The 26,693-nt window shown below is 39.7% G+C and overlaps 1 protein-coding gene across 1 annotated transcript; it reads right to left on the bottom strand.

Moving 5' to 3' along the window:
• Positions 1-125: 125 nt before the first annotated feature.
• LOC116677824 (condensin-2 complex subunit D3-like) lies at positions 126-26,374 on the bottom strand. The gene is given in 27 exon segments (XM_032508066.1): positions 126-867; positions 1,025-1,087; positions 3,515-3,565; positions 4,632-4,687; positions 6,480-6,592; positions 7,385-7,552; positions 11,140-11,250; positions 13,007-13,167; positions 13,170-13,214; positions 14,480-14,613; positions 14,761-14,898; positions 16,336-16,415; position 16,543; positions 17,628-17,865; positions 18,471-18,566; positions 19,582-19,696; positions 20,623-20,730; positions 21,966-22,075; positions 23,133-23,230; positions 23,341-23,425; positions 23,428-23,531; positions 24,336-24,556; positions 24,706-24,840; positions 25,014-25,087; positions 25,256-25,342; positions 25,777-25,815; positions 26,094-26,374. Coding segments are annotated over 27 exon segments (2,937 nt in total). The 5' UTR covers positions 26,347-26,374; the 3' UTR covers positions 126-814.
• Between the last annotated feature and the right edge of the window lie 319 nt (positions 26,375-26,693).

The following is a 26,693-nucleotide window of genomic DNA, read 5'->3' as shown; positions in this document are numbered from 1 at the left end:
CTGGGTCTGGGTCTGGGTCTGGGTCTGTCCGAGGTTTCTTCCTAAAAGGAAGTTTTTCCTCACCACTGTCGCACTGTTGCTTGCTCTGGAGGAAACTCCTAAAACTGTTGGGTCCTTGTAAATTCTGGAGTGTGGTCTAGACCTGGTCTATCTGTAAAGTGTCTCCAGATAACTCTTGTTTTGAATTGATTCTATATTTTTTTATACAATTGAATTGAGGAATACAACCAGAACTACTTGCATGGAGAGATACCACTGGAGAGAGAAAAAATATATTTGGTATATATTTTGTTTGTAATTTGGGTGAACCAACCCTTTAACCCGTGTGTTGTCTTCACGTTCGGGACCCTCTCGGGTCCCTCGGGTCAAACTGACCCGGGACTTATTTGGGGTTTAAAAAACAATTCTGAAATAAAACTTTACTTCATAATCTGTTAACAAATATTGTCTTTATCTCAATTTCCAATATGTGTAGATAAGAGAATATTTAACGTTACATAATATGCCAATGTAAAAATGCCAATTTCTTCAGTGCTTGTTTCATTCTGTTATGATTTTGTTAGGATTGCTTGAACGCAGCAGGGATGGAGAGTTAGGCTCTGATTGGTTAGTTTTCGCACCCGATGATCTAGGTGATGCCGTCAAAATGTGCGTTAGCCCGACTCAGTCACTAGAGTAGTAGTAGACATATTCATATTTTCCTTTTAAGGATGGCTTTACAAATGTTTAATATACCATTTTAAACTACATTCAAAAGTGTTTGAAGAACTACAACTGGACAGTGTGGAAGCCATTAAATAAGCAGTGAGTGTACTTACTGCTGCTCATTTGACCTCACGTGAAGAAGACTGGTCTCCCCGACAAGACCTGAGAGGACACAGCAGACAGATTCATGTCAACCTAAATCACCTGGAAGCAAATGCTAACTCCAAACCTGTGTAGCTCGCAGTTTGACAGACTGGAAGACACAACTGATTTTTTTTTTTTTTTAATAAGGAGCTTCTTATCCTCATTAAATACTTACTTGTTCCTTTGTCACTGAAGATTGCGCTGAATCCTTCATCAAAAGTTAAATTGACGTTGACACCTGGATTACAGGGAGGACAGATAAGATATTCTTAATAAAGTATCAACACAAAGATAAAATTTGCAACACAAGGTCAAACTCAAATGTTAGATTTCTGTTTGTGAACAGATTGAACTAGACAGTGTGTTAATCAGTTAGCTTTAAAACTGTTGGGATGTGTATTTTTCTAGCCGTTTCCTCCTGTTTTATGCTAAGCTAGGCTAACTGTTTCTTGGCTCTTAACACACAGACATGGGATTGATATCCATCTGAACATCTCCCTCTTGAAAAGAAAGTTAATAAATATGTATATTTCCCAAAATGATGTCATGACACAACAAGTATACAAACAGCTTCACACCCCCGGCTGTCAGAAGGCTCAACGCCCTCCCCCTTTCTCCCTCCCCTCCCCTCTGCCTCCAAGAACTCTGGACTCTGAACCCCCCCATCAGGATCAACACTAGCCACTTTATATAAAAGAAGACACTCAGGAACTCTTGCTTTTATATTGCGCATTTCTCTACAGTTTGATTTTGCCTTATATTTGCACTATTTAGAATTCATCACTGTGTTGTACATATTACTTATATTTTTTTATTTGTATATTGTATCTGTCTTTATCCTATATTCTTCATCTTTTATATTTGTTGTATGTGTCCTCATTGCACCGTGGGTCAGAGATAAAGATGTTTTTAATTGCTCTGTATGTCTGGCACATATTGTGTAATTAGAATAAAGTTGACTTGACTTGACACTCAAAGCACCCCCACGCAGTAAAATGAACCCGTGGCCCATCTTTCAAACCAAAGAATAGAGAAGTTCGGATTGCAACACACAGACGGGGAGTGTGCGTCGGACACAATCACTCCTACTTCTACCTAGCTACCTCTACAACCCATCGATGGGGGGGAAAGTTATCTTTAGATGAATTAAATCAGCCACAGAGCACAGAATACACTCTACCTAGTAACAATGTGTGTGCACCAAAGGAGTTTTTCTTCAGGCCAGCATTTTTTTTTAACCCTTGTGTTGTCTTACCAGAGAGTGAACTTGTTGTCCTTCGGGGTCAAAATTGCAAATCAACTTATTTTTTTCTCCAATGTTTTTGACGCTTTTTGAAACGTTTGTCACTTTTTAATAATACCTATTTTTTGTTTGCTAATAAACCCCCAGAAATTGTGGATTATTTGGACTCGTAGTTAAGCTCATAGGATGTTGAGTGGATTGCAGTTTGTTTCAAATGCTGTAAAATTGAAAAAAAAAAAACACCTACAGTTCAATGAAAGTAATCATTAATTTTACGTGGCTTCCAGACAACGTACATCCACGCTTTCATGTTATTTTGGGGAAATTTGGTTAAAAGAAACCCATAATTCTGATCTACAAATTGGTCACATTTGACCCAAGGACAACACAAGGGTTAAATATTTGCAATGGGAGCGCGGCGTATTGACATAATGCAGCAGCTTGACGAGGCCCTATGTTCCTATCCTGTTTTTGTTTTCTGGTCACTGAGTGCTGATTAATGCTTTAGGTAAAACTTAACACTTGCACTCAACACTTTTTACCCAGCAGTCCAATCACAGTGGAGGGGAAACGGGAACATTTTTACCGCCACTGATATTCAGTGTCATAGCAACCACATGCAACCAAAGCGTCTAGGGCTCTGACACACCCACCCAACGGCCGACTGGAGCAGAAAAATCAGTCAGACTGACCAGTGTCCCCGAGTTGGTCAAAAAAAAACTTCCTCGGGACACACCAAAGTGACATGAGTGTACGTTCTGCGCATGCGCGAGACATACTACGTCTCCACGACAGAAGGCGGCGCTTATCTGTATTGTCGCCCAAACAATGACAAGCGGCAGGTGATTGAAACCAGACTGTCGTGGCGGCTCTTTGGAATACAATCTCATATTTCACAAGAATAGTTCACATAAAAGGGTTTCCGAAAACATTTTAAGCTAGAAAAAGGCCGTGCAGTTGCTGAATCTGTCTTCATTTCAGATCCACCAAAGTCAGTTTAAAAGATTTGTCAGATTTTGAGAGTCACCCATCCCGCTCGCCATGTCCGGGTTAGCACTCCACTAGTCTGATTGGTCATTGAGTCCGACATCCCGCCCTGCGATCTAGCAAGTCAGGTCGGACAAAATGAAGGCCGACGGACGACGGCCAAACACACCGACCAGACTCGAGTCACCGACCGGGTCAGGTTGGTGGGCCAGGGCCTTTAGCTAAAAGAACCCCGCCTGCTTCCAAAGTTCTGCCAGCTGGACATTTCTTGTTTGTTTTGTGTTGTGGAAACTCTTTGATGGGCAAACAGCCTCATGACAGTAACACCAGCTTTTCTTCAACCAAAGAGAATTTGGTTGGACACGAGCACATGGACCAGACGACCCGGAGGTGTCAGCCCCAGACCAAGTCTGGAAATAGGACCTGGAATCGTACCTTTTGGTGTGCTGATGGCTCTGTCATTCACAGCTCCTTTGGGCATCACTGGAAAGTAAAAAAGACAAATGGTAAACAGGATGCTGTCACTCTGTAAAATAGAAACTCAATAAAAACTTTCAGTAAGTCTGATTGGTTTAAAAAATTAAAAAACTTGGTTTCTTTGTTCTGTTTTCTGTTAATTCTCCGTGTTTCCTCCCTGGTCTTGTGTTCTTGGTCCTGTCTTGTGTTCCCCGAGTGTCTGTATGTTCTGTTTCCTGTTTTATTTTGAAGTCTGGGTCTGTCTGGTCTTATCTCTAGTTTTACTTCCTGTGTTTTCCCGCTCCTGTGATTACCTGATGTTTTCTACCTGTTTCCAAGCCCTCTTGTCTTGTTACCCTGTGTATTTAGTGTTAGCTGTTGGCCTATTCCTGTTGGTGTTTCTGCATTTTTCCCTTAAGTCGTTGTTTTCCCCGTGAGTTTTCCCCAGTTTCTGTGTTCTGGTTTTTGTTTTCTCTTTGGACTTTTTTTTTTTTTTTTGGGGGGGGGGATTTTTGACTTTTCACTCATTTGGGACTTGTTTTTTTCCCTTGTGTCGTTTTTTTTGTATTTGTGATCCCAGTGCTGTTTGGACTCCTGTTAATAAATCTTAGTAACACACTCTCTCCTGCCTTCCGGTCTCATCTCTGCATTTGGGTCCTCGATTCCGTTATGTGTAACAAAACTAAGTGTTTATGATAATCAGATTGGGAATGATATGAAATATTTAAATACACCTTTACTCAAGTTAAGATTATTTCTGTAACTTAAAAAAACATGCTGCATTGTGTGTCATGTAACCTTATGATGGATATTAAATGAAGTTGTCTTCCCACCAACCCTCTTTCATAAATTCTGTGTAAGATGTGTAAACACAATTTATATAATAGCCTTTGATAATCCAAATATGTTGGCAAACCCATTAAAAAATTCCACTGGATTAGAATGAGATGATCTGATTAATTCTATTGATTTGGTTCTTGAAGTGAAAAGCACCTTTGAATTCATAGGGTTTTTTGTGTTTTGACCTCTGAAGTCCATAAAAGTTCAGTTTCTCCAAACATGTAAATTGTAGTTTTAACCTCCAGCGTCGTAGCTGTTCGTTCCAGAGCGATTGACTGAACATGTTCCTCCTGCCTGGATCCGTGCACACGCCTGACACACACAGACACACACACAGTTTGTTTATTCCCGCTCACTGATGTCATGTGCATGCATGAAATAAATAAAGAGAAACCACAGGAATCTTACAAAGTGGAATGGACACCCTAAAGACTGAGCGTAGATGTCTATAACCGCAATGTCCCTGATTCAACTGTTGCGTGTCATATTCCCTCTCTCACAATGTTCCCTGTCTGTATCTGCACTATAAACTAAGGGTGTCACAATTCTCTAAATCCACAATTAAATTAAATTATTAAGGTCACTATTTGATTAGGTTTAAGCCAGTGTTTTCGGCACCGAGGGCTACATTGTTGTTAGACTATCAAGCCTTATAAAATTTTATAAAAGTAGTCATGTCAAGAAGGGGGGACTTATAAAGCTATGGAGACAAAACCGTTTTTTATACCACGCTGTAAACATGTTTAATCATTTTATACTTGGGCTCTATGGTAGGCCTGCACGATTAATTGTTATAAAAATCGCAATCTCGATTCACCCTGTTCACGATTTAATTTTTTAATAACTTAGATTTGTTTTTTATGACTTAAATCCTCATTTACTTTTACGTGCCCACAGCATCACAAATGGTACTACTTTCTTCTGTGAGTTTTAAACATAGACTGTATAAATCTTTTTCATTTTTTTATGAAAGTTTTTTTCATCATGGTTCATGTGTGCAATAAACATTACACTTTGTGAGAAAAATAACCATAACAGAGAATCGTGATATCAATTCTAAGCTGAAAAAAATAAATCGTTTCATATTTTTCCCAGAACCATGCAGGCTTACTCTATGGAGATTGACTTCATTTTGAAACAGCTGCAATTTGCTGAATTTTACTGAAGTTGTTGGCACTTCCACACTGGCTTCAGTGTTAAGTACCAGAGGTTCCCACTTGGTCTTGCTTTTTGACGGATGACCAGATTGTTGTTTCAACTGTCATTTACATACTTCTGTAAAAAGATAGGCTATATGTTTCCAAGTGTGATATGACTGCCATATATTTTTGGGAATTTACCACACTAATACCCAAGCATAGCTGTAGAAGCAGGGGATAAAATGGCAGCCTGGTCAGAAACATTCTCAAATTTCAGCAAACAGTGCACTAAAATGTGTTTCTGAAACCATTTTAGGCAAGAAATCGACAATACAGTAACAGAAACTTGATTCATATTTCATCACCACCGCCTAGTTTTACAGTTTGTGAGCTTGGTGCGTTCCGCTGGACAGAGAATGCCAGTTACGTCCAGTAAGTATGTTTTAACATGACGCTCCTCTGTCAGCCGTTGTCTGGCATTTGGTACCCGTCGGATAGCCTACAAATTGTAGTGTGTACATGACTCTCCAGTAAGGTCAAATATTACCACACGGGGGATTTCAGGGAAGCAGAAGGCCATGGGATTCCAAAAGTGCAGCAGCAGGCTACCACTAAGCTACGTTGTGCTATCTTTTAGAAGAGAAAAAAGTACTGGTAGAATCGCAGATCCTATTTCCTTTAATTGATTTTCAATTTAAATTTGTGACACCACTACTATGAACTATTTGGCATAGTCCTTTAATTAACTTCCTTGTAAAATCCAAGCTGAGCCGCTCAACTACACCTGAACACAATACTAAAGTCTGATCCAGTGTGAGCAAAATGTAAATTATTATTGGACACATGAAGTCAGTGAACTCTGTGACCGACTAAAGAAAATGGATAACCAATGGTCATCAATCAAAGGCCAACAAAACCCTGCAGAGAGTCCTTGGTACTGACTAGCTGCTGGGATGGAGACCTACCTGTCAGTCTGTACCAGCCTGGCAGACATGGGGTTTGGACGTAGCAGCTGTGGTGTGGCAAAGGTAAAGGGGAGGAGGGGCCTGGACCTGATGGGAGAGCCCTGGACTGAACACTGGGGAAAGAGCAAAATCACCATTAAACCTTTACTGACTGTGGGGAACTCCGATACACTGGCCTACTCTGTTATTGTAAGAAAAGAAAATCAATAATTCTTAAACATTATAAAAAATAATGCTTCCAGAAACAAAACTAAATAAATCACAATAGTGAATGTAATATTATCATGTATTGTATTTATTTTTCAGTCAATCTAAAAAAGTGCTATATAGAGTACGTCATTCAAAGTATGGGCCGGGATTGCATGCTTTGCTCAAGAGCACATTGGTAGTACCCAGGAGGTGAACTGGCATCTCTCCGGCAACCAGCCCACACTCAGTACAGGGACTTGAACCAGCAACCCTCCAGTTCCCAACCCAAATCCCTAAGGAAATGAGCTAATACCACCCCTAATTTGTATTAAATCCATTTTTAATGCTGTTTTGTGTAGTACTTCTGCACTAAATTTTCATATTTGAGATAAAGACGTTTACCTTGAATATTAATTAGTAGCCCTAACTTCTTTGTACTTCTGATTTAAATGGTTAGACTGTTACTTGTCAAATAAAATTGGAGGAGGTTTCACTAGTCAATAAAAGCTAGTCCATATCTTACCCATGTCCAAATGGGCGAGATCTGGAATCAATCTCCTGGGTCATTTTCATAAAACTAAGAGTGAGTGTAACCTTGGTCAAGAGGATTTTTGGTTTTGATTATTTTTTTCCGTCCTTATCAAACTCCATACCTTTCCATACTGCGTAGGAACTCAGTATTATAAATACACATTGTGTATGTAGTGTGAACTGACCTGTGTAGTTGGAGGCCTGGCGTCTCCTGTCAAGCTGCAGTTGTCCATCTGCTTCTCCATCTCTTTCTCCTTCTCAGCCATCTTCAGAGCAAAGTCCACCTCAACTGCCAGCTGCTCATCTCCAGGGAAAAAGTCCTTTACCTTGTTACGATGTTCTTGCATGGTCACCTGATGGGAACAACGGCATCATGGAGTTTAGTTCCATTATCTTTACTGTGACTATAATTGCCACTGTTCATTGTACCCCCAACCTGCACCGTCAGACACCACCCACCAAGAGCCTGAGTCTGTCCCAGGTTTCTCCCTAAACGTTAGTTTTTCTTAACACTGTCACACTAAATGCTTGCTCTTGGGGGAATGACTGGAATTGTTGGGTCTTTGTAAATTAGAGTGTGTGATCTAGACCTACTCTATCTGTAAAGTGTCTCGAGGTCACTCTTGTTATGATTTAGTGTCACACAAAGGTTGGGTGCAGCCTCAAAAGAGCTTTTCATGCTTCAGGGGCATTGCAACACTTGCAGGACCACCTCATTGAGGGGCAGTTGCCACAAACAGCACAGCCTACACGGAAGTGTTGTAACCCTGTACAGAAAACAAAGAAAGGGGGGAAAAAAACATACAACAGTTATCAGCAAAATTGGCTTGATTACATAAATATTTTTCATGTTGTATCAAATATTTTTTTTATTTAATAATTGCCTAAAACAGTTGTCCTATATAATTGGAGTCACCCAGTGCAAAAATGAACATAATGAACATTACAACATGAACTGAACTGGAAGATCAACAGCACTGCTGTTTACAAGAAGGGGATGAGCAGACTCTATTTCCTGAGGAAGCTGAGATCCTTCAACGTGTGCAGCAGGATGTTGGAGATCTTCTACCAGTCTGTTGTGGCCAGCGCTCTGTTCTCCTCCGCCATCTGCTGGGGCAGCAGCATCGGAGCCAGCGATAAAAACAGACTGAACACACTGATCAGGAAGGCTGGCTCCGTAATCGGCTGCAAACAGGAAACTTTTGAAGCTGTGGTGGAGAGGAGGTCACTGAACAAACTGTTATCTATCATGGATAACCCTGACCACCCTCTCCACCCCACACTGGTCCAACAGAGGAGCAGCTTCTCTAAGAGGCTCCGACAGCTTCGATGCCGCAAGGACCGCTACAGAAAATCATTCATTCCACAAGCAATAACACTTTTTAACATGTCATCTCTGGGTGGTAGATGAGACTTTTGGACACCACACTACTGCACTAATGCAACCTGGACATTTGGTTCATTTACATTTTAGCATATTATTATTATTTAAGCAGTTGCACATTTTTGTTCCCCCATCCTGTACATATTCAAATATTTGTTCTTTTTACTTTATTCGTATTATTATTTCATGTATATTGTATGTATGTATATTTTTCCTAGTATTTCATTTATATTTATATTTTGTGCTTTGTGACTGATTTTTCTGCTGTAACACAGGAATTTCCCATTTTTCTTGGGATCAATAAACATCTATCTATCTATCTATCTATTATAACTCAAAGGACTATTTACAATATTTACATTTTTTCAAAAAAAGACTTAAATGTATGCCAAATCTCAAAACAGTGACGTCATTCTTCTATGTAGAACGGTTACAGACTATCTGTGATCATATTAGACTATTTTGACCTGGAGTTATCTATCGTTTTAGCTTTCTTTCTTTTATGTTTATTAAATGATTGAAATATGAACCAGAGGTGCCGTTTTGGATCATACACAATCCCTTCGGGTCCTGGGTCGACACGATTTCAAACGGCATAGGGCTCCTTTCCCATTGGCCAACAAACCCACGTCTGATCTCGAGCTGGCGGCCTGCGTGACCGTTCACCCCCACTGCTGCGCGAGTGTAACGGCACACATATCACTATGCAGTTAAAAACAATCACCTATCATTACGTGTTTATACAGCATCTAACTCTACATAAATATATATATATATGTATATATATATATATAGTCCGTACACTACGGCGGTGGTCCGTATTTTTCCACTCCTCTTCCCCACGGACCATGAGCTGCTCTGTTATCTCGCTGTCTGGTCAAAGCTGTACCAGATTGATTGATTGCGAGCAAAGCTTCTTGTGCAGGTCGCGACGTCACGTAAATTGGCGGGTGGACCCGGACATATCGATTTTACTGTTCACACATTTTTCCATAGTAAAGACGACAAGTCTCACACCGTTTCACTCGTATAAAAGTAGCGTTATTTTATTGGTGCCGAATACTTGTTACAGTCGAATGAGGCTCAACCAGAGCTACATTAAATACTTGCCGTGACACTCCGGCGCTAGCTTAGCCAGCTAGCGCTAGCTAGCTAACGTTACATGCTACAGCATTTCCAAAAAACGAACAACATGAAATATTCATCGCAGGTTATGTTGACGGATAATTTGAAACGGAGAGACATTAGATGACCAATGCACATTACCAACAGATGAATAATTAAGCTAAAACAATTTTAAATGTACTTACATGGACGGCTCGGCTCCGAGGAAAAAAGATGGCGGTCGGCTCAGATTTCTTTTTTTTTTTTTATTAACAACAAATAATACAAACATTCAGACAATGCAGATCAGAAAATTAAGAACAAATAAAGAATGAATTGCAACTTACATGAGAGTTGAAACAATATTGATAAAAAAAAGTACATGGTAAATAAGATTATGAAGTGGACAATAGTAAATAAAAAAATAAATAAAAAATGAATAAATAAAGATAAGAGTGTGACAGATTTACAAAGGTGTATAAAATGCAAAAACAAGTATTTAGTTAAATAGATTGGGGTATATATCAAAGATAAATCTAGCTTTTTTATTAGTCATTAAATTAATAGATTCAATATATGTGTCAAATTCAATTTGGAAAAATTTAAAACAAGGTTTAGAATTGGAAAATTTAGATTTGTGGATGTGAAACTTCCCTAATAAGATAAAGAGATTAACAATATTACAAATATTTCTATCTTTATAATCAAATAGTGTAATAATGTGTTTCCCTTCCAGTATGATTTTATGTGTTGTTTTAGACAGTATATAATTTTCTAAACTTTTCCAAAATGCGATACTAAAAGAACAACCATAAAAAAGATGAATTAACGATTCTTGTTCGGATTTACAAAAACTACAACAACACTTGTCAATTGGCATGAATTTTGATATAAATAAGCTGGTAGGATATATATAGTGTAATATTTTCAAATGTAATTCTCTTATTTTGTTTGAGATGCAATATCTAAAAGGAACAAGCCACGCCCTATGCCAGTTAATATTGTTAAAGTGAGAGTTCCAAAAAAATTTCCCACGAGGTGTTACTTTTTTTAAATTTAGAAAACATTTTCTAATGTGTTTATTGGTACAATTCTTGCTCATAACATCCATACCATTTATATAAAGAGTAAATTTAAAATCAGGGACTTCATTTTGTATTTTATAACTTTTCATTAACTCTAATACACCATTAGGGATAGATTTGAAAACTGAATTATATTCTTTAAACGTTATTGGGAATGACTTCTCTCTGAGAACGGATTCATAGTTGTGTAAGGACATCAGGGATTGGACTTTGGAAATTGTAGACCTGCACAAGGCTGGGATGGACTACATGGAAGCAGCTGACCAACTGCTGCTGGGTCTAACGTTAGCGGTCCGCTGATCCACTGCTGCTGGATTAATCAGATGAATATGCAGAAAGCATCCACATGTCCATGCTGTGGTCTTACCTGAAGGTAGGACATGAGGTCTCGGAGCACAGGAGAGCGTTTCTGCTCCAGCAGGCTCTTCAGGCTGATGATGAGAGGAACTGTGTTCTCTATGAAGGCCTTCTTCTGGACCTGTGGATTATAGCGGTTATCTCAATTTGTATTGGTAGCAGACCAATTAGCAAGCAAGCGAGCAAGCTAACATTAGCCAGCAGCCAAAACCCCAATATCACAATACATTTCACATGTCACCTTTCAGATGTTTTCAGCACCGGGGGGGGGAAGGGGTTTGTTATAACGTTACTCAAGAGTCTTGGCAGGTGCGGGTGGCTGGCTTCCGTGGCGGGGGAGATGTCTGATGGCCGACGTTGTGCAGTAGATCTTCCCGCCTCTTGGAAATATCTCCCCCTTCACTTGTTGTAATTATAACTGGTTGTTTTGGTGCCTAAACATAGATGTCGTTGCCGCAGGACTGTTACCTTTCGTTGACTAAATTTAACTGTAAAGACAGCTAAAGGTGAATATTACCCCCCCCCCCCCCCAGCGCTGGAGTTTGTGTTGGCTGGGATTCAGATTGCTGTAATGATAATAGCTGGGCACTAGCTGGCTGTGGGGGGGGGTAACGTAAACTATGTGACCTGAGGCACTCTAATCCCATATCCCACATGCTGGATCAATCAATATTGAAATGTATCAATAAAAGAGACACACCTCTGCTGTAATACTATGCCGTGAAGTAGCATGTCATTAATGGAAAAAATGATGCGTGTGGCAGGAAAAAAAAAAAGCTGTGTTACGGGTACTGAGTAATTCTGTATAATTGTATGATTTAAAATTATTCTTTAATGTATCATATGGTGTATAATCGTGCTTTGATGGAAGTCAGAGTAACTAGTAGGGGTCTGAATCTTTACTGGTCTCATGATTCAATGTTGACTTGAATCAATTCGAAATAACAATGTGTCACCCCGTTAATATTATCACATATTGCTATACATGGTATTCATCACCAAATTTAAGCAATATTTCCTCTAGGGGTGTACAATTCGGAAAATGTCACGATTCGTTATCGATTTTTAGGCTCAAGCTTCGATTCGAAATTGATTTTATTCAAAAAAGATTTTTATTTAAAACAACGATTCACAGTATGTAAAGGTAGTTACTTTTCCCACGGGATAGTATACACGCCGTTACAAAATGAAAAAATAATAAAAGTATGAATAGATTTTTGGAATTCCATGAATCAATTTTAAAATTGGTAGAGCTTTAATCGATTCATGAATGTGAATTGATTTCTTTTGCACACCATTAGTTTTCCATAAATGACGTCCTTGTAAAAGTAATGGATAAGTAATTGATTACAAGCATCTAGGGTTGGGTACCGAAACCCAGTTCCACTATGGAACCGGTAGGAGTCAAGCAAATTTTGGTGCCACTTAATTGTGTCAAAATATTTTCCCTCTGTTGCTCCGAAACGGACGTAAAAATATCAGACTTTCTCTGTAGTCTACCGTTACCTAGATACCGTAAATGGAGGAAACTTTTAAAATTCCATATTTTCCTCTGGGCTCTGGTTGGACTACAAACTCAACATTTATTTTGTGGTTACTTATTAAAAGTGTAACTGTTATTTATTGCTAATTTTTGTAGTTGTGTGTTAGGGGACTGTAGGTTTACTAATTATATATTTAAGTATTTTAAAACGTTAATATATTGTTACATTTAAATAATTTTCAACTTTTAAAAAACACTATAAAAGAGCCTTTCTTTGATGTCATTTTTCAGTTTTTCAAGATTCGGTTTAGGAATCAGAATTATGTTTTGGCATCGACATCATAAAAATCCAAACATCCCTAACCCTACCAGTAACTTGGCAAACATTGCTTACCTGCGACACCACCTTCTTCTGTGCAGCCTGCAGGACAACCTTAGCCATAGTGGCCATGTTCTCCTCCTCGGGTTCCTCCCCTGAAGCACCCCCTGCTGGAGCAGATACAGCCTGCAGCTTCATCTCGTTCAGACTCAAGATGTTGAAGGTCTCAGATAAATTTCAGCCCCGTCTGCATCCAAAGGAAGCTCCTCGTCCGCAAAGCATGCTGGGATAGGAAAAGAGGTTACACGTTTTTATTTAATTTTTCCTAGGAGCAAATTGGTGGTGGTTAACGGTTTAGAATTCAAAAAGAAAATGTGTCCAGATGCCCGAAGATGTTGTGTTCATTAACAAACTTCAATATTCTGCACATTGATAGCTGTGTTGTAATTCTGATTGAACATAAGGCTCTAAATCACATTCAGTCTCGTTTTAAACTGCTGTGTGGACATTTACATTAAATGTCCAATGACATGGTGCTCTTTCGATGCTTTTATTTAGACCTTAGTGGTCCCTAATGCTGTATCTGAAGTCTCTTTATATAGACCTTAGTGGTCCCTAATACTGTATCTGAAGTCTCTAATACTGTATCTGAAGTCTCTTTATATAGACCTTAGTGGTCCCTAATGCTGTATCTGAAGTCTCTTTTATAAAAACCTTAGTGTTCCCCTAATACTGTATCTGAAGTCTCTTTTATATAGACCTTAGTGGTCCCCTAATACTGTATCTGAAGTCTCTTTTATATAGACCTTAGTGGTCCCCTAATACTGTATCTGAAGTCTCTTTTATATAGACCTTAGTGTTCCCCTAATACTGTATCTGAAGTCTCTTTTATATGGACCTTAGTGGTCCCCTAATACTGTATCTGAAGTCTCTTTTATAAAAACCTTAGTGTTCCCCTAATACTGTATCTGAAGTCTCTTTTATATAGGCCTTAGTGGTCCCCTAAAACTGTATCTGAAGTCTCTTTTATATAGACCTTAGTGGTCCCTAATACTGTATCTCTTTCCCAAAACTCAGCTTTGGTGCAGAATTCCAGCCACTAGAGCCAGTCCCACAATGAGCTTTCCTCAGTTTGTGCCACTTCTGAATCTGTAGCTTTTGAGGACTTTGCTCGTTTGAAAACCATGATGTCTCTCTCTCATGGGTGGGCCAAATTCCCTGGGTGGGCAAAGCAGAGAAAGGGGAGGTAACCTTGCCCCTTATGATCTCATAAGGGGAAGATTCCAGATCAGCCCATCTGAGCTTTCATTTTCTTAAAGGCAGAGCAGGATACCCAGGGCTCGGTTTACACCTTTCACCATTTCTGGCCACTGGGGGGGCATAGGCAGGCTGCAAAACTCATAAAGTGCCTTTTTCATGCCATGGGACCAGTTCATTTTATCACAAATCATCACCAAAGAAAGAAAAACATTTTGACCACACAGAACTGGAAAAGGAATTGGTGGTTTTATGCATGAGAACGTTCTCTCAATCTATACACATGTTCACCTAAAACGGTCTGGTTGATCTTGATAGTGACGTTGAAGCGCTGGGTGTCCGTGAAGTGCTCCAAAAGAAAGCGGTAGATCCGAAAACGCTTCTCGCGGTGCTGAGCTCCTTTCAGCGAAAATTGAGCCTTTTCTCTGCATAGATTTAAAAAATTAAAATAAAAAATGAGCAAAAAAAACAAAAATAATATGTACAAAAAGTGTCATCTGGGAAAATAATCAAAGTAAAATGAAGTCAAATGTGAACTAGATGACAGAAACAACATCCACACAGCTTCCTACCTCTCACTTTGAGGGAACTTGTTGTAGGACTTGTGTTTGTTGTAGGAGTTGAAGTGAAAGATGCACTCGATGAAGTGCTGGCTGAACATTTCGGAGTTCTTCTTCAGCAGCAGGTGGACCAGGCAGTATTCACACAGACTGGGACAGGAAACAGGAGGCACATAGGTTTTATGTTATGGTGGATTTCTGTAGGTGCTGGAAATTTCAATTTCATCCCAAAAACATTAATAAAGAAGTATAAGTCTGTAAGTCTAAGCCATATTAGATCAGAGCTGTGTGTGTTCGCTCATTTGTTCATGTGAAATGCCTGTGGAAATCAGAGTATGCACTGCATATAACACGGTATGACTGGAGAATAGATGTGTCCTATAATCTTTGTCTTGGACATTACAATGGTAAAAACTGTCACTGTGCTTGTTGTACATTATAGCTAAACCCCAAAAAATAAATACACATATGCTCCCTAAAACAGGCTGTTCTCATAAAACATTCATACATATATTCTAGCTACAAAAACTAAAGCACTGTAATTCATATGTATTTAACAAATGTATTGCCGTATAAGAACGCTGTGGACTGCGTAGGGAGGTCCCTAAACTTAAAGTTGCTCAAAGCGAAGTTGGGTGACGTCACTTCTTGTTGACTTTTGAAGTATTGTCAAACAAAACGGAGGCGAGCTCGCCCCCCCACCACCCCCCTGCTGCCGACAGAGTTCTTGCCACCTTTCAAAAGCTTTTCCGATGTAAACTCGGGACTTTGCGCGTTCCTTCTCCTTTTCCCTCTTCTTTGCTATTTGTTCATCGGAACGTCGTCTCTGTGGTCGTGTATCGGCCATAAAAAAACGTTAGTCGTCGTCTTGGACAGCTCTCCTCTAGCTACCATCCCTCTTCAAACTTCTCTCTCCCCACACCCCCCTTCCTTCTTGTCGGTTATATCCATTATGACTGACTGTCAAAGTGGATAATAAAAAAACGTTCTACAGTGTTCATTGTTTGTGGTTGTTCATGTTTCACAAAGCGTGTATCCTGAGCCAGACCAACAACAAATCAAATCAATTCATATCACATCCATACAGGGATAGTAGTATACAGTTGTTAATAAATAATAAAATATATGAGCGCTGGTATCGGATCAGTACTCTGAATCGGCCAATACACAAGTTCAAGTATCGGAATTGGTATCAGGAAGCAAAAAATGGTATCGGACCATCTCTAACTATGACTACCATTTGTAGTCAGTGTTCCATTATCTTTATTGTGACTGTTATTGCCACTGTGCACCACAACCCCAACCTGCACCGTCAGACTCCTCCTACCAAGACCCTGGGTCTGTCCCAGGTTTCTTCCTAAAAGGAGTTTTCCTCACCACTGTCACATCAATTGGTTGCTCTTGGGAAATTACTGGAATTGTTGGGGCTTTGTAAATTAGTGTGGTCTAGACCTACTCTATCTGTAAAGTGTCTCGAGATAACTTTTGTTATGATTTGATACTCTAATTAAAATTGAATTAAAACACGTTAAGTCCTAAAATTGTTTTCTTATATAATCACCTTTTTATCTATGCAGTGTGATTTACCTGGCGATGGCAGGGACTGGGTCAACCAGCGCCACCATGAAGCGAAAGAAGAGGGAGCCCTTCCATTTGACGAATTCCTCCTAGAAATAAATAAGAAAGGCAATTATAGATAAACACTGAAAACACACCCTGCTTAAAGATTCCCAGAGTAGCATGAAGGAGGAATGCAGAGTCGATCGATGATGACCCAAATTTAGTTGGCATAACCCTCAGGCTAATGTGGTGTTAAATTGCAAAGGAATAGTCTATACAATGATGTCTTACGTCATGTGAAAACAAGCCATTTGAGAAGGGCTCTAACGATACACCAAACCCATGATTCGGTTCATATCACCATTTTTGACCCACGAGTCGATGCAAAAAAAAGATATTTTTATTAAATGATATTTGAAAAACCTGTATGAACTGAACACCAAAGAACAATATTAACTATGCAAATTATATACAATATACCTTAGTAAAATCAATAAATAGCTGTTGAAAAACAAACTCCATTGAGGAGATGATTCAAGCATCTTGAAAATTCTTCTTTAATCAAGTTCTCTTACATTTACAAAGAAAATGAAATGGCTACTGTTTCACAGTACGGGGGAAAGGTCTGAAATTAACACTCGCCAAATGCGGGAATAGGCTGACACACAAATGCATAAACACTGGCACACACACCAGACACTACTTTCTATTTACCTTCTGATTTGCTCAGTAGCCGAGTTGTAAGGTGGTTGTCTTTCTAAGGCTGACTTCAAATTGCCGCTAGCGTTTGTTGGTATATTTAGTCAACTGAAAAAAAAACCATAACTGTTGTATTTGTGGGTGCAAAACAGCTTTGGACGTAATTATATATGTTGATACTAAGGCTGGGCAATATATCGATATCACGATATGAGACTGGATATGGTCTTAGTTTTTGGATATATCATAATATCGTAATATGATAATATGATAAGTGTTGTCTTTAACGGCTACATTACAGTAAATTAATGTACTTTTCTGAACCTACCAGACTGTTCTAGCTGTTCTATTATTTACCTTTACCCACTAAGCGATTAAATTATTTCTGGAGAATATTTATTAAAAATGTCATTGTGTAAATAACATTTTGTTAAAGCACCAATAGCCAACCACACATTATGGTCACAATATTGACACTGAGGTATTTGGTATTTGATTTTCTCCATATGGCTCAGTCCTAGTTGATATCATCCCCTTTCTTTCTTTTTTATAAAACTAAAATGAAATCAATTTTTTAAACTATAAACTAGTGAAGAAGAATGTGTAGAAGAGTTCCCAACTGGAGCAGGTTGGTCAGCATGATGAGGGTCTGCTCCCTGATGACAGCCTCATTGTCCCGCAGACAACCAGAGATGTTGGGGATATAATGATCCACGATGTTGGTGTATCGAACACACAGGTCACACATGATCACAACCACATTGTTGCACACGGCAACCTCTGTCCCAACCTCAAGTTCTCTGGCAAACACCGGCAGGTACTTTTGGACGAGATCCTCATGCTGCAGACACAGTTTACCTAAACCAGACGCCAACGGAGAGGAAATGTTAAGAGAGGATTGCTTAGAGGTTACTGTCCAAGTTAGGTGTCATCTTGGACGATGTCACCCACCCACTCCATGACGTATGAGTCAAGCACAGGAATCAATGGGCCTTGGACCTATTTCACTACTGTCAGCAGCTAAAAGCCCATAATTTATCATTTCTGTGCAATAATCATTCAATGTCAAATACTGTTGTTTACTTGGGCATTAATACTGTACATTTAAACCAATGTTCTTATTTATACTCTTGCATTTTGACACACTAATCATAGATCTAGGCGTTTTTTTAGAACAAACATAGGTATCCGTTGTGTTGTTTGTCCATTTGCTTTTATAAATGTAAGCCATAACAGGTTTTAACCACACTCTCACATGCATTTTATATTTCTTCAATGTGAATTGTATTTGTGTGTGTGAAATAAAAACAAAAAAATGTAACCCAATTTCTACCTGGGGATCAAAGTATTACTGATTGAGATCTTTGAAATGTATGAGACAGCAGAAATGCATTGAAGTTAAGGCTATGAACAAGGTTTCTCATAAAGGAGGAGGCAGATATAAACAGAGAAGAACAGGTTACCTAAAGCAATGACTCCGTGAGCTCGGACTCTGGTTGGTAGAGAGTTAGCTTTGAACTGGGACAGAGGCAGTGATGCTGGCAGCTCATCCCCGCACTCTGTCAATGACCAACACAAAGAACAAGGTAGCCATGTTACCAACAAAGTACAGAAATCCTAACAAGGTTTTAGAAATAGCCATAACAGTGTTTTTCCAACAGATTTTTACACAGTAAAATGCTTAGTAGCTAATCCTTAGCTGCTTAGCATGCAACTTGGTCCCAATTTAAAATAAAACTAAAGACTGTGTGTGTATATATATATATATATATATATATATATATATATATATATATATATATATATATATAAAGATTAAGTTGCGTTTCTGCTTTCTCCCACGGTTTCTCCTGCCAAAATACCCCGGATATGGCCGCTGCCATCTTGCACATTTGAAACCCATACATCCGCCGGACATAATTGCAAGTCAATCACAGACGTTTCACCCTTTTTTTGTAGCTTCAAATTCATTAATGAAAACCAAATTTTAAAGAACAATTCACACTTGAACAAACATCAGCTTAATTAGAACTACCCATTTTTTGGAAAAATGTATTTGACATTTACTTTGATTCTTTAGTTTGGCCCATTTCCCATCCTCTAACAAGGAGGGGGTGGGGTCTATGACCTGTACTGCAGCCAGCCAACAGAGGGTGATTGAAATGTTTTGGCTTCACTTTTGGGGAGCGGTTAGACGGTCCATCTTTATATACAGTCTATGCTTTTAACACATAACTTGTTTTTTTAAACTGGATTTCCTGTATCATATTTCTTTGTCCTCCCACTATCTCAAAAAACACGTCCCCACCAACATATCCCTTGGTGTTTAAACGCAGGGCAGTTTTTAGTCTGAATCCTGGCTTAATATAACTCAACCTGGGCCATATCAAGACTTTTAAAGGACTTGCAAACACCTGACAAGATTTTACCACAATTGCCTGTAATAGAAGTACACCTGGTAACACCCCGACTCTCAGCAATTCTCATTCTTCTAACCTCCAAACCAGGATAACACTATTGCAGATTCTGTAAATTTAAAAAGCACAGTATCTGTTAGATGTCCATCCTCCCTACCTGCCAGTTTGTCAGAATGTGTTGTGAGGACAGATTCCACCAGCAGCACCGTCCTCTTGCCAACCTTGGCAGGACAGTGAAGTGACGCCACACCCAGAGTGTGGAGGTGTTTTACCTAGAAGAGAGAGCATATTCAGTTAGATGACAAGCACAGCTATCCCGCACCTGAGATGGTGCAGCACCCTGAAACAAATAAAAGAGTGATGTGCACATCCACACTCATTTGCAAAGAACTTTTTTTCTTATTGTCAGCCCTCTGTCGAGATCATAGACTGTAAAAATAATGGCCGTACTGTAGCATCAGTGACGTCACCCTTTGGTTTGTGGACCGCCTTTTAATTCAACTTTATTTAGAGTATTAAATCACAACAATAAGTATCTCTAGACATTTTATAGATACTTACATCTATAATTTACAAAGAACCAACAATTCCAGTAATTTAGCTGTACAAAATATTGTCCGAAGCTTCTGGGTCGGTGACCATAATGTCAATTTCGGCAACAAAAAGCTGATGCCTGGTTGCCAAGCAGATAACCAATTTAAAAACTTACCGTTGAGCCTTGTGGTAATCCTTAAGGTTCTGTTTGACTAGCTGGGCTCCGGCTAACAAATCCACAAGGAAGCTACGTGAAACTAAATAAGCGTACTCTCAAAAGTCTAGCTCAGAAACCCAATAGCTTTCACAGCTGTCAAATTTAAATAAAATTGAATTTTTAAGTGTATCAAATTAAATATAGTTACCTTTGTCTAGTTTAGTTTGTCTAGTTTCTAGTGAGATATTAAAATCATTTCAACCTAGGAAGGAACATTCAAACGTAATTCTTTCAGTTTGGACAGCTCTTAGGTGTACTGGATTGATAAAATGAAAAATGAGAAGAGACTTCTTTGTGTGCTCTCACAGTCGTTTGTTTGCTTTCTTTCAGTTCAGTTTTAAGATGGATTGGCTATTGGCTACCGTGGTGACAGTGTGGTACACGTTGCAAAAACGAGGGCGATGGGCCTTTAAAGCTGACTGTGAACCTGCATGGGAAAGATCTTACCATCAGCTCCTCATTGAAGTTCTGGGCTCCGTTTTCACTCAGGATGATGCCAGCTAAATAGGCCTCGCAGACCGACACCAGCTCACCACAGTGGTGGTTCAGGAAAGCCTGAAGAAAACAAAATAAATCACATATAACATGTCAGAAACTACAAGAAGGAATTGGTGTATATTTTATTATATTTTGGTTAAATCATGATGGAGGACAGCCACTGCTGGACATCATATTGAGAAAATATGAATATTGGCTGATGAGTTGTGCCTGCTCCAAGCTGGAATTACACAAGTTTATATTCTGCAGAAAATCTAAAACTTTACAAGTATAAAGCAACGTTAAGTTAAAGTTGAAACTCTACACCGCGTCATTATTTAAAACACATCATCATCATCATCAATATCAAATTGACACTGGTCAAGCCCCAGAACATAAATACTTAAAGTGGACATATCTACATTGTTATAATGTCAGATTTTCATGTTAAATGTGGCCAAAACTTAACTTAAAATAATAAAAGGTGAACGTATTTTAGACAAATCCCAGTGAGCTAAAACGTTTGGATTTCCTACTGTTCTGAACACTCAGGTTTCAACAGTTTTTTCTACTCACGACTGTGTTACGCAACACTTAGTCAAACTTCTGCAATTGGTCATTGGCTCAAGGCAGGCAGGACTTTTTTGGTTTTTTGTTTTAGATAATTTGGTGTTAACATTGTTGCATGTAGCTGCATGCTAACGGAAGTAATATATGTCACCTTAGCTGCCAATGTTGTTAAATTCTTCCCAATTCCACATCACATTTTTATTCTGAAACATTTTGGTTCTATAGTATTTGGTTTAAAAGCCTTTATTGGTGATTTTTTAGATACAAATTTCTGCTTTATACTCCTTTGCAGTGGCTTCAGCTGCTACTAGTGAAACAAAACTGGAGCAGTGCAGAGATTCGGAGATTCAAGGAAACACGCGGGCCAATCAGAGCAGACTGGGCTTTCTCAGGAGGGGTTATTAAAGAAGCAGGGTCATACAGAACGTCTCATACAGAGGGTGAATACCGGTGTAGCAGCCACGGGCAGTATGAGAAACAAAGTGTTTTTTGAAGATTAATGCATGTAAACATGTTCTAGTAGAATCACAAAGTACAAGTATGAATAGTTCAAAAGCTGCCACAATTTTCATTTATTTCTTTTTATGTAAGGCCCAAACTTTAACAGAACTTTTTCCAAACTATGGTCTTTGGTTTACATTTTGCATCTAACATTTTCAATTATGAAACGATGCACAACAAAAGCTTGATTGCAGTGCTCCGTTATTGTATAGCAGCAGTTTTAAAGTGAAAAGATCACCAACCTGAGTCTCTTTGATGTTTTCACTGCGGCCATATTGATAAAGAGTCACTAGAGCAGCACAGATCACCTCCAGAGACAAAGTAAAAGTCTTCAACCAAGACATCAGATCATCTAGAGAGACAGACACTTGTTCATATACAGAAGACCGTAAATTGTGTCAGAAAATGCTTATGTTAAAAAAATCTTTGTGATCCCAGCTTAGCTGCTATATTAACTGGCATGTATAAAACTAAGTGAACTTCTTTCAACATTATACTCTGTACACTAGACTTTGTCGCTAGATTTAGCAACTTTTCAAGCCCCCAAAGCGACTTTTTTTTCACAAAAGTGACAAATCTGGTGACTTTCTGTAGAAAAGATGGCAGTGTTGTCCTGCGAGCAGCCCCTCCCCTCTCTGCTCTCTCCTCATGTGCAGCGGCACTGCGCAGGCAGGTAGAAGGTGAGGGGGGACAGGTGCGGTGTAGCTACGAGACAGTAAAACCTACTAAATGTAATGTAAAGTCAACTAAATGTAAAGATAGGTTTTTCATGGGAGTGACAGTGTGTTTGACCCATTCATCCACTGTGATCTCCTGCACAAGGCTCTTTACATTACTAATACCCCTTTCACCCCCAGGCCTCAACCAGGATTGAACCAGGGAAGACTGCGTGTTTGAATGGGTTACCCCTCGTTGATTTACTCAGCTTATACCACTTTCCCACCAACGGCTCAACCAGGATATAACCCAGGTTGAGAACTCAGCTTCACAACCCAGGTTGTGAGATGGGTTGAATCAGGGTTGATTTTAATGTGAATTGAGCATGACGTGGGTCACTACCAGGAGGAGCATGACGAATTATGTGATTGGTTGGAAATGACCAGGAAGTGGGGGCAGTCGTCACCAGTCGCCGCACACTTTGAATAAACAACATAAATTTTGTCTCACTGCGCTTTACTGGGTTTTCACCATAGACTGTATAAACTAGGATTTTCACAGGCAGCTTCAACAACAGCAGAGCGAAGCGGTTCAGTTCATTTCCGAATAGCAAAGCTGTGACTACAATGTGAGGGACTGGCTCAGATGTGCTTGAAACTTTCATGGCAATAAAAACTTTGAATTTGAGAGATTATGACAATTCCAGACTCATCCTGTAAATTTTCCCATCATCCCACACTTGATTTACTTACTAACTATTCTGCTCTTGGTATCTTTGTTCAAATGTTTGGCGATGTCTCCCATCACACACAGGATATGACAGCAGGTTGTCACATTTACATCCTTTGAACTAAGAGCAAACGAAAATGATAAAAATCATCTAGGTAACGCTGAATTCATATCTGAAGATAAAACATGACCTCAATGTAAATGTCAATATGTATTGTGTGTCCCTCTCACCTGACCATGCTGTCCCAGGCATCCAGGATCTTCCCATAGGGCAGTCTGGGGGACGAAGCAACAACCTTGGAGAGCAGCAACCAGGCCCGGCGGCGTGATCGGCGTCAGTGTGTGAGATCAGGTTAGTGATGAAAGTCTGTGTGAACTTGTTCTCTTTGGACCAGATGGTGAAGGCCCTGCTGAAATACCGGCTGCAGACCAAGGACAAAAAAACAATAGTAGCAAGTAGCAACAGCAGTGGGGGTGTGATCGTTTCCCCAGCAATGACACGATTTGAAGGTCAGTAAAGAAGTGAGGAATGATTGAAATGACTGCTAAACGTTTTGTGCTAATATTCAGTTTTCATTGTGGTTTGACTAGTTTGAGCAATATAAACGATATGCAATATAAACTATACAAATTGGCCTACGATAGCATCAACATGCATTACTTGGCAGCTGTGTGTGTGTGTGTGTGTGTGTGTGTACACAAGTGTGCTGAAATGTGCTAGGCTGCAGGTAAGAAACTTTGTTTGAAATATGTTTTTACGGTATTAAAGTACCTGTGCATCTTTGAAAGTGTAGTGCCTTTTAGAATGGTTTACACTAAAGGAAAGAAACCCAATACTTTAAGCTTTTTCTTTGTTAAAGTCTCTGCAACTAGTGTACTTGAATTTTAGTTATCTGCAACATTATGTAATAGGTTTATCAGAATACTGTAAATGTTCTCAAAACTACGTTTCTTTCTCTTTAAAAAATAATATTACATTTAGCAGTTTGGCTTTCCTTAGGGTTTATGTAACCTGGTCTGAAATGGGTCGTGACATATATTGTTATCGCAAGAGGCTGCAATATATATTGCAATATGGATTTTAAGGCCATATCACCCATCCCTATTTCAATCTAAATACAAAAATCAAAGTATTTAGTATTTCACATTTCTGCTTTTTTCTTCTGCATGACCTGTTCTTATTTTGTATATAACACAAATGAATGAATGACTGTAGTTTTCCCAACCTGAGGTTCTGGCAGTCATGACAGAGCAGGGCTAGCAGGTCCCAGGTCAGCCTCTGACTGGCATCCAGGTGGCGACTGGCAGAGTACGGTTTGACCTGGCTTAGCAGAACTTGGTCCAGAGCCTCCAGGGCCTTGTCCTGCACAGAGTTTTCAGAGTCTACCACAGCTGGCACCACGCCCTGAAGCCATGCCTTCTGCACCACACTGCACTCTGGTTTAGCCTGGTGGTCAGAGAAAACAACACACATTTTCTTTTTTTTAAATGTGTATTGGAAATTCTGTAAGACGTTTTCTTTCTTGTTACTAGATTGTTGGGAAAAGTAATCAGTGTGCAAAATGTTGTGTCTCAGAGCTGCTGGTTGAGACTTACAGTCAGCAGCTCTCCTATACACTGCAGGGCCTTCTTCTTCACAGAAACAGCTGGGTCTCTGCACCGCTCTGACAGTATAGCCAGGTTCTCCCAGCTCATGGGGATTACGTTGTGTTTCAGGAGACCCACAAGGGCCTGTGGAGGGACGGCAGAGCACAGAGGTTAAAGATCATCTAGGCATCTCTTTGTATACTGCACAGAAAGCTAGGGTGAAACTCATATACTGGTGACATAAGTATCAGTTACTGTACTTATCATTATTCGGATTTGAAACATGAAGTCGTCTGGTAAAACTCAGTTTCCAATACCTGCAATGCTGATTTTCTCACGTTAGTCTTCAAATCTTTTACACGCTTCAGGAGAAGAGCCAGGTTCTCTTTTGCTGCATCAAAAATATATAATAACACACCTCTTGTCAGACTTTGAGTGTATAAATACCTACACAAGCTTATTAAACAATTCCTGCCCATGTATTTACGAAATGCCATCCAATACTCAACGCATTTAATTAACAATCATTTGAATGGTGGCTGAGGTCGGTTTGTCTCACCGTCACAGTCGGAGACGTCAGTGGTGCTCATCTCCACAGTCCTGAACGGCAGAGTGCGGTAGGTTTTCTGACTGTTCTGGGAACCTCCTGAAACATACAGTCATATCTATAAAACACCTTTCAAACAACATGCACAAGACTGAACCAGCCCAGGGTATCAAACTGTTACAAACATTTATAAAGGCACTTAAATGGGGGCCTGCCTGTGGGTAAAGACCCAGGAGCCGATGATTCACAGCAGAATTCTTTTAAGAGTTTTGCAACTGAAGTGACCAAAGCAAGGTATTGTTTATCTGGGTATCTTATTCCCTCCCCAGTTAAAAGACCTAGTTAACGTTAATTTGGATCCAGTATTTAATAAAATCTCTTGTGTGTTAATAGATGGCTGATTCTCAATCCCACTTTAAGGGTACTAGTATTGCGATTTTTTTATGGGACACCTGGCCCTACTCGCTAAACATGCCAGAGAGCGTACTGTACTGTCAAACTGTAAACTCTGTGATAAAGAAACAAGAGTGTACCTTCTGTAATTTCACCTTCCAGTACTGTCTGGGTTCCAGCTAAACAGAGAAAGTAAACAAAAGTTACTTTAGTGGAAATGTGTCCACAAAAACAGTTTAAGATGCAAACACAGCAGCTCTAAAAATATGCAAACTTCCATTACATTCTCTAATAATTCAAAGAGTTATGTATTTTCAAACGTCAGCTTTACAAAGTGGTCTACTGGTTTCAGATGCAAAATTAGCCCAAATTCATCACATCAACACTAGCTTTACAGGAAAAACGTCTATTTTCAAATACAGATGTTTGTACAATTCCATTGTGTGCATTTTCTCACTAGCAGAGAAGAGGTTGTGGACAGCCCGCGTGACGTTGAAAGAAGGCAGCTCCAGACACTGGGCCAGGCAGGCGAGGGCGTGGCCTTGAACAGTGGGCGAGTCGTCCATCCGCCGAGCAAACAGCAGGCTCTGGATCAAGAACTTGTGTGGCAGGAAGCAGGTGAGCTCTGGGTCCAGACACTCTTCCGGCCTCCTCTCTGGCTGCTCCAGCAAAACCATCACCACATCCACGGAAAACAGCCGGCACACCATCTACATAAGGCAGCAAAACAGACTGTACACACACACACAGATACCACTGACAGGATGTAATGACCCCTGACTGAAATGTAGACCTGGGTGCCACCGCCTACCTGAGCAGCACTTGTTCAAGGTAGCCGGCACGCACAAGTAGAGGTAGGCAATGGGGCCCAGGTCTGAGATTACAGCTACTGTATGCTTATATTCAATGGGGGGGTATTTGCAGCCCTTTTATTGGCATTAACAGTCAAAATGTGTCCGTCTATATGTACTTTAAGGCTGCACTGAGGAAGAAAAGTGGCACTGCCTGTTAATTCTCAGGGGATTTACCTTTCTGTTTCCCCGCAGTGGCCTCCTGT

Source organism: Etheostoma spectabile, unplaced genomic scaffold (assembly GCF_008692095.1).
Source record: "Etheostoma spectabile isolate EspeVRDwgs_2016 unplaced genomic scaffold, UIUC_Espe_1.0 scaffold00005924, whole genome shotgun sequence".
NCBI classification, from domain to species: Eukaryota; Metazoa; Chordata; class Actinopteri; order Perciformes; family Percidae; genus Etheostoma; species Etheostoma spectabile.
The sequence above is the reverse complement of the archived record's forward strand: the minus strand, read 5'-3'. Positions and strand labels throughout refer to the sequence as shown.